At 37.2% G+C, this 21,020-nt stretch overlaps 1 protein-coding gene across 1 annotated transcript in view; it reads left to right on the top strand.

Annotated features, from left to right (window-relative positions):
* Positions 1–21,020, top strand: part of LOC125296798 (uncharacterized threonine-rich GPI-anchored glycoprotein PJ4664.02-like) — an 86,483-nt gene that overhangs the window by 41,829 nt on the left and 23,634 nt on the right. Inside the window, exons 5-13 of the mRNA XM_048246921.1 lie at positions 676–792; positions 5,838–6,080; positions 7,743–7,817; positions 8,339–8,581; positions 9,863–10,103; positions 14,297–14,541; positions 16,070–16,315; positions 17,831–18,073; positions 19,601–19,843. Of these exons, the coding sequence (XP_048102878.1) occupies positions 676–792; positions 5,838–6,080; positions 7,743–7,817; positions 8,339–8,581; positions 9,863–10,103; positions 14,297–14,541; positions 16,070–16,315; positions 17,831–18,073; positions 19,601–19,843 (1,896 nt within the window). The remainder of the gene's footprint in view (positions 1–675; positions 793–5,837; positions 6,081–7,742; positions 7,818–8,338; positions 8,582–9,862; positions 10,104–14,296; positions 14,542–16,069; positions 16,316–17,830; positions 18,074–19,600; positions 19,844–21,020) is intronic.

Raw genomic sequence — 21,020 nt, 5'->3', positions numbered from 1 at the left:
GAAGTTGGCGGCCTAATTAAAAACAACAACATTAGGCTATGCATTAAGCATTAGGCTATTTTTGTCCTTGTCGTCTTCTGAAGTTGATCGAACATTAAAGGCTACCTCACAAGTTATAAGAATGCCTTACGAGTTTTACCGTCTGCGTGAATTGAGCATTTAGAAGCTGCACTCATTTACACTTCACAAACTTTAAAGCTGATTTTCTCAAAACTGTTTTTTTTGCTTAGATGAGGATAGCCTTCACATTTTGGCCAATATCTCTGGGTTGGCTAAACGGAATTAAACAAATAATCCCTTGTTTTAAACCCTAAGGTCTGTGGATTATGAATATCAAATAAACATTTTTTTTGTTTATTTGAGTCAAACTGGACATATTTTGTGACTGGCACACCCCACATAAGGATGTTAATAGGAAAAGGGTGTCTCTTTCTGAATATGTATACATTTTTAAAGTGCATGAAAGTATTCCAACAGCAGCACTGACAACACTATCTACCATAGGCTTCACCTCAACACAAGCACAATCATCAACATCAGTACCCATCACAACATCACCTTAAACATCTCCTTCAACATCACAGTCTATGACACTATCTCCTTCCTCATCATAAGTAACCATAACAACACAGGCTTCATCATCAGTCTCTATCTCTGCTTCCTCTACACCTGCAGCTACATCTCCAACATCTGCTTCAGAAGCCACCACATCCCCTGTACCATCAACACCAAATCCCACATCATCATCTGGTACACCACAAACGAATGCTACCACATTTACATTCACAAATGGTCAGTCATCACATATCTATTTTTATTTCATAATTTTTTTTTATTATTGGTGCCTTTGTGACAAACACCTGTTGTGCATAATTTAGCACTGTACATAACTTGGAATCTTTAGAAGAATTTCCATAATGTACAGATTTCCTTTTCAAAACTATAACCAAGGTAGTTTTATTTCTATCTTCATCTTCAATAGTATTTTCTCATTTATAACACACTCATTTATAACATTTATAAAACATATTTCATTTCTCATTTATAACACTCTCTCATTATGCAATTTGTACAGCCACATTCTACTTAAATCTAGTGGCCAGAATGAAATATTCCCATATGAGGTCAAACACATGCATTCTAAACAGCTGAAACTTTTTAGAAAGGCAGCTCACTAGAAAAACAGGGTGTTTCTCTTTCTGAATGTATACATGTCTTAAGTGTATTATCTTCATATATATATATATATATATATATATATATATATATATATATATATATATATAACATCAATAATACAAACTGTCCCAACATAATAACATCAACTAGATGTACCGGTAGCGGTACAAAATATGACCGCCGCTCAGTCCTGTACATCCGTTCCGCGAAAATAAATCACACTTCAATTTGTCTCCATATTTTACTCCATCCCCCACTCTTGAAACTTTTGTGTATGCTTGTTTGGCATGCCTGAGTGTGTGTGTGTGGCTGCACAGAAAGTAGCCTACTGGTGTTGAAAAGGTGAATAGATTGTAGAATAGCCAAAGAAGATGTAGCATTGTTATAAAACCTTTAAAATCTCTAAACAATCACAAGGGCAGTTCATCACAGTTCATCCATTGCAACTGGATTGATGAAAGGTCACTTACACCTGTAGGCTACATTGTATTTGGGAAAAGCAAAAGGTATCAGCATAATGTTATTTATTTATTTATTTATTTATTTATTTATAAATAAACAAAAACATCTCTGTCAGTTCCATGCCGTTTTCAACAGCTATCAAAAACAAAGGTCATTTTTGGATGGATGGATTTTTTGTGAATGTTTCTTCTTCTACATAAGATTTTAGTCATCTTTAGTTCATGTGATACTTTATTGTCAATGCACAAATTAAGTAACAGTAGTCTGAAACGTTATTGTTAATGCACAAATTAAGTAACAGTAGTCTGAAACGAAATGCTGTTTTACATCTAACCAGTGGTGCAAATAACTGACATGTCCAAATGGGCTTTGATGAAATGCGTCTCTAGACTGTTCATACACCTTTTAACGGGCCAAAGTTGAAGAGCTGTTGTCCGTTATTGTTCGTGCAAATATAGCCTTGCATTGTGTTACTGAGGTCCATGGCTAGTCTGGCTTTCACCAGACCAAGTTCAATCTTTTAAGAAATCAAAAAATAAATAGCGGGCAGATCAGGCTGGGTGAACCCAGCCTAGTCCATAGGCACCCGATATTGTTTAATTTTCCGATTGAGATATCCACGCTCTGGCTATTCTAAATGCAAAAATGCATCAGGGAGTTATGACAAAACTGTAACTAACAAACTAGATCCTAATAGAAAGCTGTTAGCTTCCCTAAGCTACAGGTAGGCTTATAAGGTAGGCCTATTTACAACATAAATTGTCAATAGGCTATGCTGGCGACACAAATAAAATCTCCTTTGGAAACCAATGGCTTACACCTTACAGTATCAAGCGGACTTAAACTGCCATATCGTGGCGAAAAGTTGTAATAAAATTCACGCAGCTCCATGAGTCAAGGAAAGCGCGAATGAAGTAGCCACTTCTAAATGGGACCCACTACACAGTAGCTTAAGGTGTGTTGCTAAAGAAGCCATAATGAAATGAAGGTGTCATTGTTTGGATACTTCACACACACGTGCTTTTTAATTTCACAGACTACAACTACCAAGCTGGAATCAAGGCACATCGATTCCCCTCTCTCACACCCTGCACGCACTTAAAACAAAATAAAAAGGTGTCTCAGTCTCACGCATGTATAGGCAAAACTGTATCAGACCGGTGTAACGTTGGTAAATCTTCCATTGCACAGAATGATTTTTGTAGCACGTGCAACAAATGACAGTCGAAAGATACAATTACAGTGCTGCTATCAATTTGCTTGGTATAACCGCATTTATAGTTTTCTACAAATGCAATCAATCAAATTGGCCTCCATCACTCAACCAACGCTAACGGTAACATTACCTAGGTCAGGGGTGGGCAAACTTTTTGGCTCAAGGGCCACATTGGGCTTTGAAAATTGGCCGGTGGGCTGCACAACAATCCCACGGCACACGCGATAACAAAATACATTTTTTTGCCTAATTTAGTATGAAAAGTATTTGTTTTAAATGATTAATTGTTTAAAAATACTGCTAATTTTATGCTGTTTAACAAATTTATAAATTGTGCACTGTCGCTTTAAGACAGTCGCTTTAATTCATGTTTATTTCTCAATGATCTTCTGCCTGCTCCGCTATGGCTAGTGCTGTACCTACGGCTGGGCCCTCTCACAGTTTTTAAATGGTCAGTAGTGGGAACTACTGTTGCCTTCATGATTTCCTTTTCAAACTTTCTTATAAGCAGGGGCGATTCTAGACCTAGAGCTTTGCTGGGGCACAGGCCCCCAACTACCAATACATTAAAAAAAAAAATTAACTGTGCGCACAATATGAAATAAATGGCTAGCCTGATTTGGACCATCACATATCTCCCCTAGGTCACAGACATCCTCCTCCATACTCTGAATAGTTTTACGTCTAGCCCCCAGTATGTCCTCATCCGTTTCTTGCCTGTCTCTCTCCTCCTCCTCCTGCCTGGTATTGGACTGCCCAGCCGTGCTCTTTCTCCCCTCTCTTCTCCCTCCTTCGACCTTCTTCTCCTCCTCCTTCTCCTCCAGCACTCTCTCCCTCAATTGTTGTAGCAGCCACTATCCAGCAACATCCAAACACATAGGCATAAGTAGGCCTATACTCACTGCATGAATTTAATAGGCTTTCCTACTAACACAAGGGAAGCTTATTTTAAGTCAAAATTGAGATATACTTCCCTCCTATAGACATCCTGGCAATACTGCAGTTCTTTGTATCTTAAATAGCCTACTAAAGCCTTCATACTGACTTTTGGTGATAATTTGCAAATGTAGCCTATAATAATCTACACAGATGGCTACTCTGATTCTGTGTATATTATTATAGGCTACATTTGCAAATGCAGCAAATTTAATTAAGTTTGCCATTATCCATTGATCAAATCACAGCACTGGCTATTACCAGCATAAATCTTAATGTTACCGTTAATGTGGGCAAAATTATCGAGCAGCCTGATAACTAAATGAAAGTGCTTGGCGGGCCGGATCCGGCCCACGGGCCGCTGTTTGCCCTGACCTAGGTCCTATTGATATTATAAGATTAACGTACCTGCAGTAAAAACCAAGCATGTCCGATAAACATCCTCAGATTTATTTCGGCTTCAAGAAGAAATGGGAATTACATTTCATGTGAACATCATCCTATCCTTATTAGACGTTCTCTGCGGTAAACTACAGTCCTTACAGGAAGCGTCCATTGTTTTTCCAACCCACTTTTAATTTTTGTAATTATGTATCGGCCGTTCTAATACCGATAGTATGTGGGTGCCTGTGTGTGTGTGCATGTGTATATGTGTGCACCGACATCTACAGGCCAATGAGTGTACAGTCACTAAATGTACACATAACGAAACTTGGCATACCCCCAGAGAATGCCAAGTCAATCATACACATAAAATTGGGTGCAGTTCTGAACATCTTAACTGAAGATAGGGGCGATTAAAGCAGAATAATATTGCATTTTCATTTTTTACCGGGGCAAATCACAAATGAGTAATTATGGGCCAGATTGATGTGGGCCCTTGAGACCGGGGGGGGGCCCAGCACGGGGGGGGGGAGTGGCCCCCGGGGACGAAACAAAATGTTTCCGTAAAAGTCTAGTGGTGCTACATACCCACCAAATTTCATGTGCCCCGGTGGTTCGGTGTCCCGGGTATCGTTGACCAAAAATTCAGGATGTAGATGACGGGGGGAAAAAAAGCTTCGCTAGCGGCGAATAAGCACAACAATCATCAATATCAGTACCCATGACAACATCACCTCAACCATCTCCTTCAACATCACAGTCTATGACACTATTGCCATCCTCATCATCAGTAACCATAAAAACACAGGCTTCATCATCAGCCTCTATCTCTGCCTCCTCTACACCTGCGGCTACAACCTCAATATTTCCTTCAGAAGCCACAACATCCCAAATAATCTCAACACTAAATGCCATTTCAACATCAGTAATGCCAGAAACAAATGCCACAACACTGACATCCACAAGTGGTTAGTCATCCCATATGTTTTTTTGTTCATTATTGTGCCTCTGTAACCTGTTGTTCACATGAGAACTGAAAATAACTTGGTGTCCTCGGGAGAATTTGATTTGACAAGCATCCATTTTTTTAAGTATGCCCAAGATAGAGGTAGATTAATTTCTCACATACTTTGCCATTGAAAATGAAAATTCTTTTCAATGGAATTATTTTTTTCTGTCAAATTCTAATGAACAGAATCAACTGTTACCATAAAAGATGAAACAAGCATTGCCAACAGCTGATTCCGCACAAAATAACTCTACCATGTTTGGATGGCAACTTCCTACAATAACACTGATAGAATTTTAGATAGATAAATGGTTTATTCTTTCTTTTGATTCACATGAAAACAAGATTGTGTTTCACACATCAGCCAGCAATCAGTGCACAACAAAAGACCATTTCATTATGCTAATACTAAAGTTTGTATGTCTACCTTGAAACAGAACTAGGACTGGTTAAAATGCAATTAAAATATGACAATAAATAGATAAATAAGTTCATTTGATAAATAAAGAGTCCATTCAATTTAATTTACATTCTCTGGTTCAGCAGTATGATCACTGTGGGGAAAAATGTGTTTAGTAGAGTTATCTTCAACATCAAGATTAATTGTATCCAGAACCCCAACCCCAGAATTAACATCAGTCTCTACCATAGGCTCCCCCTCAACACCAGCACAATCATCAACATCAGTGCCCGTCACAACATCACCTCAACCATCTTCTTCAACATCACAGTCTATGACACTATCTCCATCCTCATCATCAGTAACCATAACAACACAGGCTTCACCATCAGTCTCTATCTCTGCTTCCTCTACACCTGCAGCTACATCTCCAACATCTGCTTCAGAAGCCACCACATCCCCCGTACCATCAACACCAAATCCCACATCATCAGGTACACCACAAACGAATGCTACAACATTTACATTCACAAATGGTCAGTCATCACATATCTATTTTTATTTCATAATTTTCTGTTTATTATTGGTGCCTTTGTGACAAACACCTGTTGTGCATAATTTAGCACTGTACATAACTTGGAATCTATGGAAGAATTTCCATAATGTAGGTTTTTTTTTTCAAAACTATTACCAAGGTTGGCATAGTTTTATTTCTATCTTCATCTTCAATAGTATTTTCTCATTTATAACACACTCTCATTATGCAATTTGTACAGCAACATTCTACTTAAATCTAGTGGCCAGAATGAAATATTCCCATATGAGGTCAAACACATGCATTCTAAACAGCTGATTCCTCATAGATGGAACTCAAACATGTTAGAAAGGTAGCTCACCAGTAAAACAGGGTGTTTCTCTTTCTGAATGTATACATTTCTTGAGTGTATTATCTTATATAACATCAATAATACTGTACAAAGCGTCCCAACTTCAGCACTAACGACAACCTCTACCATAGACTCCTCCTCAACACAAGCACAATCATCAATATCAGTACCCATGACAACATCACCTCAACCATCTCCTTCAACATCACAGTCTATGACACTATCTCCATCCTCATCATCAGTAACCATAACAACACAGGCTTCATCAGCCTCTATCTCTGCCTCCTTTACACCTGCAGCTACAACCTCAATATTTCCTTCAGGAGCCACAACATCCCAAATAATCTCAAAACTAAATGCCATATCAACATCAGTAATGCCAGAAACAAATGCCACAACACTGACATCCACAAGTGGTTAGTCATCCCATATGTATTTGTTTTGTTCATTATTGTGCCTCTGTAACCTGATGTTCACATGAGAACTGAACATAACTTGGTGTCCTCAGGAGAATTTGATTTGACAAGCATCCATGTTTTTTTTTAAGTATGCCCAAGATTGAGGTAGATTAATTTCTTATACTTTGCCATTGAAAATGAAACTTCTTTTCAATGAAATTATTTTTTCTGTCAAATTCTAATGAACAGAATCAACTGTTACCATGAAAGGTGAAACACGCATTGGCAACAGCTGATTCCACACAAAATAACTACTATTTTTGGATGGCAACTTCCTAAAATATCACTGACAGTATTTTAGATAGATAGATAGATAGATAGATAGATAGATAGTTTATTCTTTCTTTTGATTCACATAAAAACAAGATTGTGTTTCACACATGAGGCAGCAATCAGTGCACAACAAAACACCAATAAATTATGCTAACACTAAAGTTTGTATGTCTAGCTTAAAACAGAACTAGGACTGGTTAAAATGCAATTAAAAATTATTTATTTTTTTTTACAATTTAATTTACATTCTCTGGTTCAGCAGTATGATCACTGTGGGGAAAAGGGTGTTTAGCAGAGTTATCTTCAACATCAAGATTAATTTTATCCAGAATCCCAACCCCAGAATTAACATCAGTCTCTACCATAGGCTCCCCCTCAACACCAGCACAATCATCAACATCAGTGCCCATCACAACATCACCTCAACCATCTCCTTCAACATCACAGTCTATGACACTATCTCCATCCTCATCATCAGTAACCATAACAACACAGGCTTCATCATCAGTCTCCATCTCTGCCTCCCCTACACCTGCAGCTACATCTCCAACATCTGCTTCAGAAGCCACCACATCCCCCGTACCATCAACAACAAATCCCACATCATCATCAGGTAAACCACAAACAAATTTACATTCACAAATGATCAGTCATCACATATCTATTTTTATATCATAATTTTCTGTTTATTATTGGTGCCTTTGTGACATACATCTGTTGTGCATAATTTAGCACTGTACATAACTTGGAATCTTTAGAAGAATTTTCATAATGTACAGTTTTTTTTTCAAAACTATAACCAAGGTTGACATAGTTTTATTTCTATCTTCATCTTCAATAGTATTTTCTCATTTATAACACACTCTCATTATGCAATTTGTACAGCAACATTCTACTTAAATCTAGTGGCCAGAATTAAATATTCCCATTATGAGGTCAAACACAGGCTTCTAAACAGCTGATTCCTCATCCCGGTACATGGAACTCAAACTTTTTAGAAAGGCAGCTCACCAGAAAAACAGGGTGTTTCTCTTTCTGAATGTATACATTTATTGAGTGTTTTATCTTCATATATATAACATCAATAATAGCAAAGCGTCCCAACTTCAGCACTAACGACAACCTCTACCATAGACTCCTCCTCAACACCAGCACAATCATCAACATCAGTGCCCATCACATCATCACCTCAACCATCTCCTTCAACATCACAGTCTATGACACTATCTCCATCCTCATCATCAGTAACCATAACAACACAGGCTTCATCATCAGTCTCTATCTCTGCCTCCCCTACACCTGCAGCTACATCTCCAACATCTGCTTCAGAAGCCACCACATCCCCCGTACCATCAACACCAAATCCCACATCATCAGGTACACCACAAACGAATGCTACCACATTTACATTCACAAATGGTCAGTCATCACATATCTATTTTTATTTCATAATTTTCTGTTTATTATTGGTGCCTTTGTGACAAACACCTGTTGTGCATAATTTAGCACTGTACATAACTTGGAATCTCTAGAAGAATTTCCATAATGTTTTTTTTTTTTTTTTCAAAACTATTACCAAGGTTGGCATAGTTTTATTTCTATCTTCATCTTCAATAGTATTTTCTCGTTTATAACACACTCTCATTATGCAATTTGTACAGCAACATTCTACTTAAATCTAGTGGCCAGAATTAAATATTCCCATATGAGGTCAAACACATGCATTCTAAACAGCTGACACTATCTCCATCCTCATCATCAGTAACCATAACAACACAGGCTTCATCAGCCTCTATCTCTGCCTCCTCTACACCTGCAGCTACAACCTCAATATTTCCTTCAGAAGCCACAACATCCCAAATAATCTCAACACTAAATGCTATATCAACATCAGTAATGCCAGAAACAAATGCCACAACACTGACATCCACAAGTGGTTAGTCATCCCATATGTATTTGTTTTGTTCATTATTGTGCCTCTGTAACCTGTTGTTCACATGAGAACTGAACATAACTTGGTGTCATCAGGATAATTTGATGACAAGCATCCATTTTTTTGCCCAAGACTAAGGTAGATTAATTTCTCACATACTTTGCTATTGAAAATGAAACTTCTTTCCAATTAAATTTTTTTTTTTCAAATTCTAATGAACATAATCAACTGTTACCATAAAAGGTGAAACACGCATTGGCAACAGCTGATTCCACACAAAATAACTACTATTTTTGGATGGCAACTTCCTAAAATATCACTGACAGTATTTTAGATAGATAGATAGATAGATAGATAGATAGATAGATAGATAGATAGATAGATAGATTATTATTTCTTTTGATTCACATAAAAACAAGATTGTGTTTCACACATGAGCCAGCAATCAGTGCACAACAAAAGACCAATACATTATGCTAATACTAAAGTTTGTATGTCTACCTTGAAACAGAACTAGGACTGGTTAAAATGCAATTAAAATATGACAATAAATAGATAAATAAGTTCATTTGATAAATAAAGAGTCCATTCAATTTAATTTACATTCTCTGGTTCAGCAGTATGATCACTGTGGGGAAAAATGTGTTTAGTAGAGTTATCTTCAACATCAAGATTAATTGTATCCAGAACCCCAACCCCAGAATTAACATCAGTCTCTACCATAGGCTCCCCCTCAACACCAGCACAATCATCAACATCAGTGCCCATCACAACATCACCTCAACCATCTTCTTCAACATCACAGTCTATGACACCATCTCCTTCCTCATCATCAGTAACCATAACAACACAGGCTTCACCATCAGTCTCTGTCTCTGCTTCCTCTACACCTGCAGCTACATCTCCAACATCTGCTTCAGAAGCCACCACATCCCCCGTACCATCAACACCAAATCCCACATCATCATTAGGTACACCACAAACAAATGACACCACATCCCCTGTACCAACACCCAATATCACATCAACATCAGTAACGACACAAACAAATGCATTAACAAATGGTTAGTCATCACATATGTATTTTCATTTATTATGTATTTACTTATTTATTATTGGTGCCTTTGTGACATACTCCCGTCGTGCGTAATTGAGCACTGTAAACATAACTTGAAATCCTTAGTACGGTCATCAACATCAGTTGTACCACAAACAAATGCTACAATACTCAGCTTCACAAATGGTTAGTTATAGTCATAAAACGTGTAAACATGATTAATTTTGCCAACACATGTTGTGTTAAAATAATTAAATGTGCTCTAAACAAAACTTGGAAAACATTTGGAGAAAGCTGATCTGTCGATTATCTGTCCTTTCCAAATTATACTCAAATTCAGGGAGGTTCTCTGAGATCAATCATATCAATGAAATCAATATCAGTCTAATATGAAATTAGAATTTTTTCAGGAAAATGTACAGCCAAAAGTCATTTAACACTTACTAGGAATCATAATCAAATATTCTCATTTTTAAGATGATTTATAGGCATTGTCAATTTCTGACGCCTCACAGATGGGGGATCTAGCTTTGTAGGACAGCATCTTCTTAGAATTACAGAGTATTTATCTTTCGGTAAACCTACAATCTTGTCAATAATTGCAGTTCACCAAACAACAACTACTCCAGCACCCATCCCAGAGCCTGAAGTCATATTGGAATTCAAGCTGGAGAAGACATTCACACGAGAGCTGCAAAATGCCTCTTCACCAGAATTTGTACAGTTGGCTGCTCAAGTGTCCCAAGCGGTACTATGATCACTTCTAAAAGTAGATTTAATGTCTGCTATATCTTCTGTAAATCTCACCATTAACCTGCATAAAATTGCAAATTTACAGCTAGATGCAGTATACGCTGCAAAGTTTGGATCTAGTTTCAATCGTACATTTATCAAAGGCTTCAGGTACAGTGAAACATAACAATTATTCCTCAATACATAATAAAACACATTTGTTGTTAGACTACTGTGTCTTATACTAAAAATCCTTTCATTTTTTTTCAGACAAGGATCTGTCGTTGTGGATTCTGTACTGATTTTTAATGATGTAAACTCTGTTCCTGACACTGGAAATGTGACTGGCACTCTGGTAGAAGCTATTTCCTCCAATACTCCAGGCATTTCTATCCTTGGTGTCAATACAACCAGTATAAAAGCAGAACGTAAGGATTTTGTGTGAAGATTTGCAAATGATTAGGCTATTTTTTTTCTTTGAAGTGCTCTAAGCTTAGTATTGTCCACTAGAGTCAATCCAATTTCAAAGTCACTTAAATTCAAATTGGCAGGGCAATATATATCTTGAGAGAATTGAAGAATTCACTGCACATCAAGACTTCCATGGCATCCTGAGTTGAGTATTTATTTTAGTTAAACATTGTGTTTTTATTTTCTAGGAGTTTTTAGGGCAACGCCAACTGAAGCTCCCCAAACAACGGTAGAAACTTTGACTTCAGCCTCAACCTCACAGCCTGAAACAGTAGCTGCCACAATAACGCCAACATCAAGCCCAACAAGTCTTGTGACATCTGAAAGTGGTAAATACTGAAACTCATTTCTCAGTGCATAATAGAGCGTACGTTAATTCAATTTAAATCTACCTGAAAATATACTCAATATGAAATGATCCTTTAGCACTTTCAGATCAGTAAACAATAAGTTCAGTCTATTTTGACCAAAGAGAAAGATGATTGATTGGAGCATATTATAGGGAGAATATTATCTCAGTTATAAATAAAATGTAGGTATGGTTCATCCCTGTATATCGTCTTTTAGTTAATCTGCTGTACTAGTGCAATGCCCATTCAAAACATCCTATTCCTGTAGAAATTTGTGTAAGAAAAACATGGGGGGGGGCATGCCACGATGAAATGAGTCTAGTGTTGCGGAAATCCATTTCGAGATATAGCGATTGGAATGCAGAGAGGGTCGAAAAATGACTAAAATATGTATTTTCTCATTTCACCATGAACACATTCCTTTACCTCTTATCTATTACTCATTTACATATCTTATTGTAAAACGACCTAGAAATATGATTTTCTAGGCCAAATGTGCAGGCTGTGCATTACATTTTTCATAAAGTTGACGTTTTTCTTCCTCGTTCAGATGCTCAGTTGTTCAGTTAGGGGATGCCGTGGACTACTGGTTAGTGCTTCGGACTTGTAACCGGATGGTTGCCAGTTGGAACCCCGACCAGTAGGCACGGCTGAAGTGCAAGGGATCTAACCCCTTACTGCTCCCCGAGCGCCGCTGTTGTTGCAGGCAGCTCACTGCGCTGGGATTAGTGTGTGCTTCACCTCACTGTGTGTTCACTGTGTGCTGAGTGTGTTTCACTAATTCATGGATTGTGATAAATGCAGAGACCAAATTTCCCTTTTGATCACGGGATCAAAAGAATATATATACTTATACTTAATATGCTTGCTGCACCTGAGAACAGGAAAATTTTTGTTCTCTTTGGTCTGATAACTTTGTGTTTTGGCTTTTGCCCTCTTCAAGAAATCATCATGAATAGGCTATCCACTCGTAATTATTCTGAAGAAAGTTTCTATTTTAGCCAAGAGATTTAAGAGAAGAAACAGCCATCTAAACAGTTGTTGCTGACCAGATTCCTCACGGAGATTGCAGCCAATTGGTCCGATTCAATTAGTTTGGAAGTTGGCGGCCTATTTAAAAACAACATTAAGCTATGCATTAAGCATTAGGCTATTTTGTCATTGTCGTCTTCAGAAGTTGATCGAACATTAAAGGCTACCTCACAAGTTATAAGAATGCCTTACAAGTTTTACCGCCTGCATGAATCGAGCATTTAGAAGCTGCACTCATTTACACTTCACAAACTTTAAAGCTGATTTTCTCAAAACTGTTTTTTTCATTTTGGACAATATCTCTGGGTTGGTTAAACGGAATTAAACAAATGACCCCTTGTTTTAAACCCTAAGGACTGTGGATTATGAATATCCAATAAACATCCAATGTTGTCAAACTGGACTCATTTCGTGATGGCACACCCCACATAACGATGTTAATAGGAAAAGGGTGTCTCTCTTTCTGAATATGTATACATTTTTAAAGTGCATGAAAGTATTCCAATTCCACTCCAGCAGCACTGACAACACTATCTACCATAGGCTCCACTTCAACACAAGCACAATCATCAACATCAGCACCCATCACAACATCACCTCAAACATCACCTCAAACAACACAGCCTATGACACTATCTCCATCCTAATCATCAGTAACCATAACAACACAGACTTCATAATTTGACTCGGTCTCAGCTTCCTCTACACCTGCAGCTACATCTCGAACATCTGATTCAGAAGCCATCACATCCCCTGTACCAACACCCAATATCACATCAACACCAGTTACAACACAAACAAATGCTACCACACTTACATTCACAAATGGTCAGTCATCACATATCTATTTTTATTTAATAAATTTCTGTTTATTATTGGTGCCTTTGTGACATACACCTGTTGTGCATACTGTAATTTAGAACTGTACATAACTTGGAATCTTTAGAGGAATTTCCATAATGTACAGTTTTCCTTTTCAAAACTATAACCAAGGTTGGCATAGTTTTCTTTATATCTTCAATAGTATTTTCTCATTTATAACAAACTGTCATTATGCAATTTGTACAGCACTTTTAGCTCCAGCTCATTGAATCAGATTAGACTGTTAGCATGCATCTCTGCTATAAGCTAACGGTCTAATCTGATTCAATGAGCTGGAGCTAAAAGTGTTACTGTCAGACTCAGAGAACGGCGGGATGAACTGGGGAAAGGTAAAACTCAATTGTTTAAATCAAGGGAGTATATTTCCACATTTCAAAATCAAAATGAGTATATTTCCACAAATGGTGGAATACCCCTTTAACTCTAGTGGCCAGAATGAATTATTCCCACATACGGTCAAACACAGGCATTCTAAACAGCTGATTCCTCAGAGATGGAACTCAAACATTTTAGAGAGGCAGCTCACCAGAACAACAGGGTGTTTCTCTTTCTGATGTACATTTCTTGTGTGTATTATCTTCAACATCAATATTACAAAGCATCCCAGCCTCAGCACTAACAACAATCTCTACCATAGGCTCCCCCTCAACACCAGCACAATCATCAACATCAGAGCCCATGACAACATCAGCTCAACCATCTCCTTCAACATCACAGTCTATGACACTATCTCCATCCTCATCATCAGTAACCATAACAACACAGGCTTCATCATCAGTCTCTATCTCTGCCTCCCCTACACCTGCAGCTACATCTCAAACATCTGCTTCAGAAGCCACCACATCCCCCGTACCATCAACACCAAATCCCACATCATCAGGTACACCACAAACGAATGCTACCACATTTACATTCACAAATGGTCAGTCATCACATATCTATTTTTATTTCATAATTTTCTGTTTATTATTGGTGCCTTTGTGACAAACACCTGTTGTGCATAATTTAGCACTGTACATAACTTGGAATCTCTAGAAGAATTTCCATAATGTAGGTTTTTTTTTTTTTTTCAAAACTATTACCAAGGTTGGCATAGTTTTATTTCTATCTTCATCTTCAATAGTATTTTCTCGTTTATAACACACTCTCATTATGCAATTTGTACAGCAACATTCTACTTAAATCTAGTGGCCAGAATGAAATATTCCCATATGAGGTCAAACACATGCATTCTAAACAGCTGATTCCTCATAGATGGAACTAAAACATTTTAGAAAGGCAGCTCACCAGAAAAACAGGGTGTTTCTCTTTCTGAATGTATACATTTAATGAGTGTATTATCTTATATAACATCAATAATACAAAGCGTCCCAACTTCAGCACTAACGCCAACCTCTACCATAGACTCCTCCTCAACACAAGCACAATCATCAACATCAGTACCCATGACAACATCACCTCAACCATCTCCTTCAACATCACAGTCTATGACACTATCTCCATCCTCATCATCAGTAACCATAACAACACAGGCTTCATCAGCCTCTATCTCTGCCTCCTCTACACCTGCAGCTACAACCTCAATATTTCCTTCAGGAGCCACAACATCCCAAATAATCTCAATACTAAATGCCATATCAACATCCGTAATGCCAGAAACAAATGCCACAACACTGACATCCACAAGTGGTTAGTCATCCCATATGTATTTGTTTTGTTCATTATTGTGCCTCTGTATCCTGATGTTCACATGAGAACTGAACATAACTTGGTGTCCTCAGGAGATTTTGATTTGACAAGCATCCATTTTTTTAAGCATGCCCAAGATTGAGGTAGATTAATTTCTTATACTTTGCCATTGAAAATGAAACTTGTTTTCAATGAAATTATTTTTTCTGTCAAATTCTAATGAACAGAATCAACTGTTACCATGAAAGGTGAAACACACATTGGCAAAAGCTGATTCCACACAAAATAACTACTATTTTTGGATGGCAACTTCCTAAAATATCACTGACAGTATTTTAGATAGATAGATAGATAGATAGATAGATAGATAATGCTTTCTTTTGATTCACATAAAAACAAGATTGTGTTTCACAATCAGTGCACAAGATTGTGTGCACAATCAGTGCACACCAAAAGACCAATTAATTATGCTAACACTAAAGTTTGTATGTCTAGCTTAAAACAGAACTAGGACTGGTTAAAATGCAATTAAAATATAACAATAAATAGATAAATAAGTTGGTTTGATAAATAAAGAGTCCATTCAATTTAATTTACATTCTCTGGTTCAGCAGTATGATCACTGTGGGGAAAAATGTGTTTAGCAGAGTTATCTTCAACATCAAGATTAATTTGATCTAGAACCCCAACCCCAGAATTAACATCAGTCTCTACCATAGGCTCCCCCTCAACACCAGCACAATCATCAACATCAGTGCCCATCACAACATCACCTCAACCATCTTCTTCAACATCACAGTCTATGACACCATCTCCTTCCTCATCATCAGTAACCATAACAACACAGGCTTCACCATCAGTCTCTGTCTCTGCTTCCTCTACACCTGCAGCTACATCTCCAACATCTGCTTCAGAAGCCACCACATCCCCCGTACCATCAACACCAAATCCCACATCATCATCAGGTACACCACAAACGAATTTACATTCACAAATGATCAGTCATCACATATCTATTTTTATATCATAATTTTCTGTTTATTATTGGTGCCTTTGTGACATACATCTGTTGTGCATAATTTAGCACTGTACATAACTTGGAATCTTTAGAAGAATTTCCATAATGTACAGTTTTTTTTTTCCAAAACTATTACCAAGGTTGGCATAGTTTTATTTCTATCTTCATCTTCAATAGTATTTTCTCATTTATAACACACTCTCATTATGCAATTTGTACAGCCACATTCTACTTAAATTTAGTGGCCAGAATGAAATATTCCCATATGAGGTCAAACACAGGCTTCTAAACAGCTGATTCCTCATAGATGGAACTCAAACTTTTTTAGAAAGGCAGCTCACCAGAAAAACAGGGTGTTTCTCTTTCTGAATGTATACATTTAATTGAGTGTTTTATCTTCATATATATATAACATCAATAATACAAAGCGTCCCAACTTCAGCACTAACGCCAACCTCTACCATAGACTCCTCCTCAACACAAGCACAATCATCAATATCAGTACCCATGACAACATCACCTCAACCATCTCCTTCAACATCACAGTCTATGACACTATCTCCATCCTCATCATCAGTAACCATAACAACACAGGCTTCATCAGCCTCTATCTCTGCCTCCTTTACACCTGCAGCTACAACCTCAATATTTCCTTCAGGAGCCACAACATCCCAAATAATCTCAATACTAAATGCTATATCAACATCAGTAATGCCAGAAACAAATGCCACAACACTGACATCCACAAGTGGTTAGTCATCCCATATGTATTTGTTTTGTTCATTATTGTGCCTCTGTATCCTGATGTTCACATGAGAACTGAACATAACTTGGTGTCCTCAGGAGAATTCGATTTGACAAGCATCCATTTTTTTAAGTATGCCCAAGATTGAGGTAGATTAATTTCTTATACTTTGCCATTGAAAATGAAACTTCTTTTCAATGAAATTATTTTTTCTGTCAAATTCTAATGAACAGAATCAACTGTTACCATGAAAGGTGAAACACGCATTGGCAACAGCTGATTCCACACAAAATAACTACTATTTTTGGATGGCAACTTCCTAAAATATCACTGACAGTATTTTAGATAGATAGATAGATAGATAGATAATGCTTTCTTTTGATTCACATAAAAACAAGATTGTGTTTCACAATCAGTGCACAAGATTGTGTGCACAATCAGTGCACACCAAAAGACCAATTAATTATGCTAACACTAAAGTTTGTATGTCTAGCTTAAAACAGAACTAGGACTGGTTAAAATGCAATTAAAATATAACAATAAAGAGATAAATAAGTTGGTTTGATAAATAAAGAGTCAATTCAATTTAATTCACATTCTCTGGTTCAGCAGTCTGATCACTGTGGGGAAAAGGGTGTTTAGCAGAGTTATCTTCAACATCAAGATTAATTGTATCCAGAACCCCAACCCCAGAATTAACATCAGTCTCTACCATAGGCTCCCCCTCAACACCAGCACAATCATCAACATCAGTGCCCATCACAACATCACCTCAACCATCTTCTTCAACATCACAGTCTATGACACCATCTCCTTCCTCATCATCAGTAACCATAACAACACAGGCTTCACCATCAGTCTCTGTCTCTGCTTCCTCTACACCTGCAGCTACATCTCCAACATCTGCTTCAGAAGCCACCACATCCCCAGTACCATCAACACCAAATCCCACATCATCAGGTACACCACAAACGAATTTACATTCACAAATGATCAGTCATCACATATCTATTTTTATATCATAATTTTCTGTTTATTATTGGTGCCTTTGTGACATACATCTGTTGTGCATAATTTAGCACTGTACATAACTTGGAATCTTTAGAAGAATTTCCATAATGTACAGTTTTTTTTTTCCAAAACTATTACCAAGGTTGGCATAGTTTTATTTCTATCTTCATCTTCAATAGTATTTTCTCATTTATAACACACTCTCATTATGCAATTTGTACAGCCACATTCTACTTAAATTTAGTGGCCAGAATGAAATATTCCCATATGAGGTCAAACACAGGCTTCTAAACAGCTGATTCCTCATCCCGGTACATGGAACTCAAACTTTTTAGAAAGGCAGCTCACCAGAAAAACAGGGTGTTTCTCTTTCTGAATGTATACATTTATTGAGTGTTTTATCTTCATATATATATAACATCAATAATACAAAGCGTCCCAACTTCAGCACGAACGACAACCTCTACCATAGACTCCTCCTCAACACAAGCACAATCATCAATATCAGTACCCATGACAACATCACCTCAACCATCTCCTTCAACATCACAGTCTATGACACTATCTCCATCCTCATCATCAGTAACCATAACAACACAGGCTTCATCAGCCTCTATCTCTGCCTCCTTTACACCTGCAGCTACAACCTAAATATTTCCTTCAGGAGCCACAACATCCCAAATAATCTCAATACTAAATGCTATATCAACATCAGTAATGCCAGAAACAAATGCCACAACACTGACATCCACAAGTGGTTAGTCATCCCATATGTATTTGTTTTGTTCATTATTGTGCCTCTGTATCCTGATGTTCACATGAGAACTGAACATAACTTGGTGTCCTCAGGAGAATTCGATTTGACAAGCATCCATTTTTTTAAGTATGCCCAAGATTGAGGTAGATTAATTTCTTATACTTTGCCATTGAAAATGAAACTTGTTTTCAATGAAATTATTTTTTCTGTCAAATTCTAATGAACAGAATCAACTGTTACCATGAAAGGTGAAACACACATTGGCAAAAGCTGATTCCACACAAAATAACTACTATTTTTGGATGGCAACTTCCTAAAATATCACTGACAGTATTTTAGATAGATAGATAGATAGATAGATAGATAGATAATGCTTTCTTTTGATTCACATAAAAACAAGATTGTGTTTCACAATCAGTGCACAAGATTGTGTGCACAATCAGTGCACACCAAAAGACCAATTAATTATGCTAACACTAAAGTTTGTATGTCTAGCTTAAAACAGAACTAGGACTGGTTAAAATGCAATTAAAATATAACAATAAAGAGATAAATAAGTTGGTTTGATAAATAAAGAGTCAATTCAATTTAATTCACATTCTCTGGTTCAGCAGTCTGATCACTGTGGGGAAAAGGGTGTTTAGCAGAGTTATCTTCAACATCAAGATTAATTTTATCCAGAACCCCAACCCCAGAATTAACATCAGTCTCTACAATAGGCTCGCCCTCAACACCAGCACAATCATCAACATCAGTGCCCATCACAACATCACCTCAACCATCTCCTTCAACATCACAGTCTATGACACCATCTCCTTCCTCATCATCAGTAACCATAACAACACAGGCTTCACCATCAGTCTCTGTCTCTGCTTCCTCTACACCTGCAGCTACATCTCCATCATCTGCTTCAGAAGCCACCACATCCCCCGTACCATCAACACCAAATCCCACATCATCAGGTACACCACAAACGAATGCTACAACATTTACATTCACAAATGGTCAGTCATCACATATCTATTTTTATTTCATAATTTTCTGTTTATTATTGGTGCCTTTGTGACATACATCTGTTGTGCATAATTTAGCACTGTACATAACTTGGAATCTTTAGAAGAATTTCCATAATGTAGGTTTTTTTTTTTTCAAAACTATTACCAAGGTTGGCATAGTTTTATTTCTATCTTCATCTTCAATAGTATTTTCTCATTTATAACACACTCTCATTATGCAATTTGTACAGCCACATTCTACTTAAATTTAGTGGCCAGAATGAAATATTCCCATATGAGGTCAAACACAGGCTTCTAAACAGCTGATTCCTCATAGATGGAACTCAAACTTTTTAGAAAGGCAGCTCACCAGAAAAACAGGGTGTTTCTCTTTCTGAATGTATACATTTATTGAGTGTTTTATCTTCATATATATATAACATCAATAATACAAAGCGTCCCAACTTCAGCACGAACGACAACCTCTACCATAGACTCCTCCTCAACACAAGCACAATCATCAATATCAGTACCCATGACAACATCACCTCAACCATCTCCTTCAACATCACAGTCTATGACACTATCTCCATCCTCATCATCAGTAACCATAACAACACAGGCTTCATCAGCCTCTATCTCTGCCTCCTTTACACCTGCAGCTACAACCTAAATATTTCCTTCAGGAGCCACAACATCCCAAATAATCTCAATACTAAATGCTATATCAACATCAGTAATGCCAGAAACAAATGCCACAACACTGACATCCACAAGTGGTTAGTCATCCCATATGTATTTGTTTTGTTCATTATTGTGCCTCTGTATCCTGATGTTCACATGAGAACTGAACATAACTTGGTGTCCTCAGGAGAATTCGATTTGACAAGCATCCATTTTTTTAAGTATGCCCAAGATTGAGGTAGATTAATTTCTTATACTTTGCCATTGAAAATGAAACTTGTTTTCAATGAAATTATTTTTTCTGTCAAATTCTAATGAACAGAATCAACTGTTACCATGAAAGGTGAAACACACATTGGCAAAAGCTGATTCCACACAAAATAACTACTATTTTTGGATGGCAACTTCCTAAAATATCACTGACAGTATTTTAGATAGATAGATAGATAGATAGATAATG

The sequence above is a fragment of the Alosa alosa genome, chromosome 1, assembly GCF_017589495.1.
Source record: "Alosa alosa isolate M-15738 ecotype Scorff River chromosome 1, AALO_Geno_1.1, whole genome shotgun sequence".
NCBI lineage: Eukaryota > Metazoa > Chordata > Actinopteri > Clupeiformes > Clupeidae > Alosa > Alosa alosa.
The sequence above is the reverse complement of the archived record's forward strand: the minus strand, read 5'-3'. Positions and strand labels throughout refer to the sequence as shown.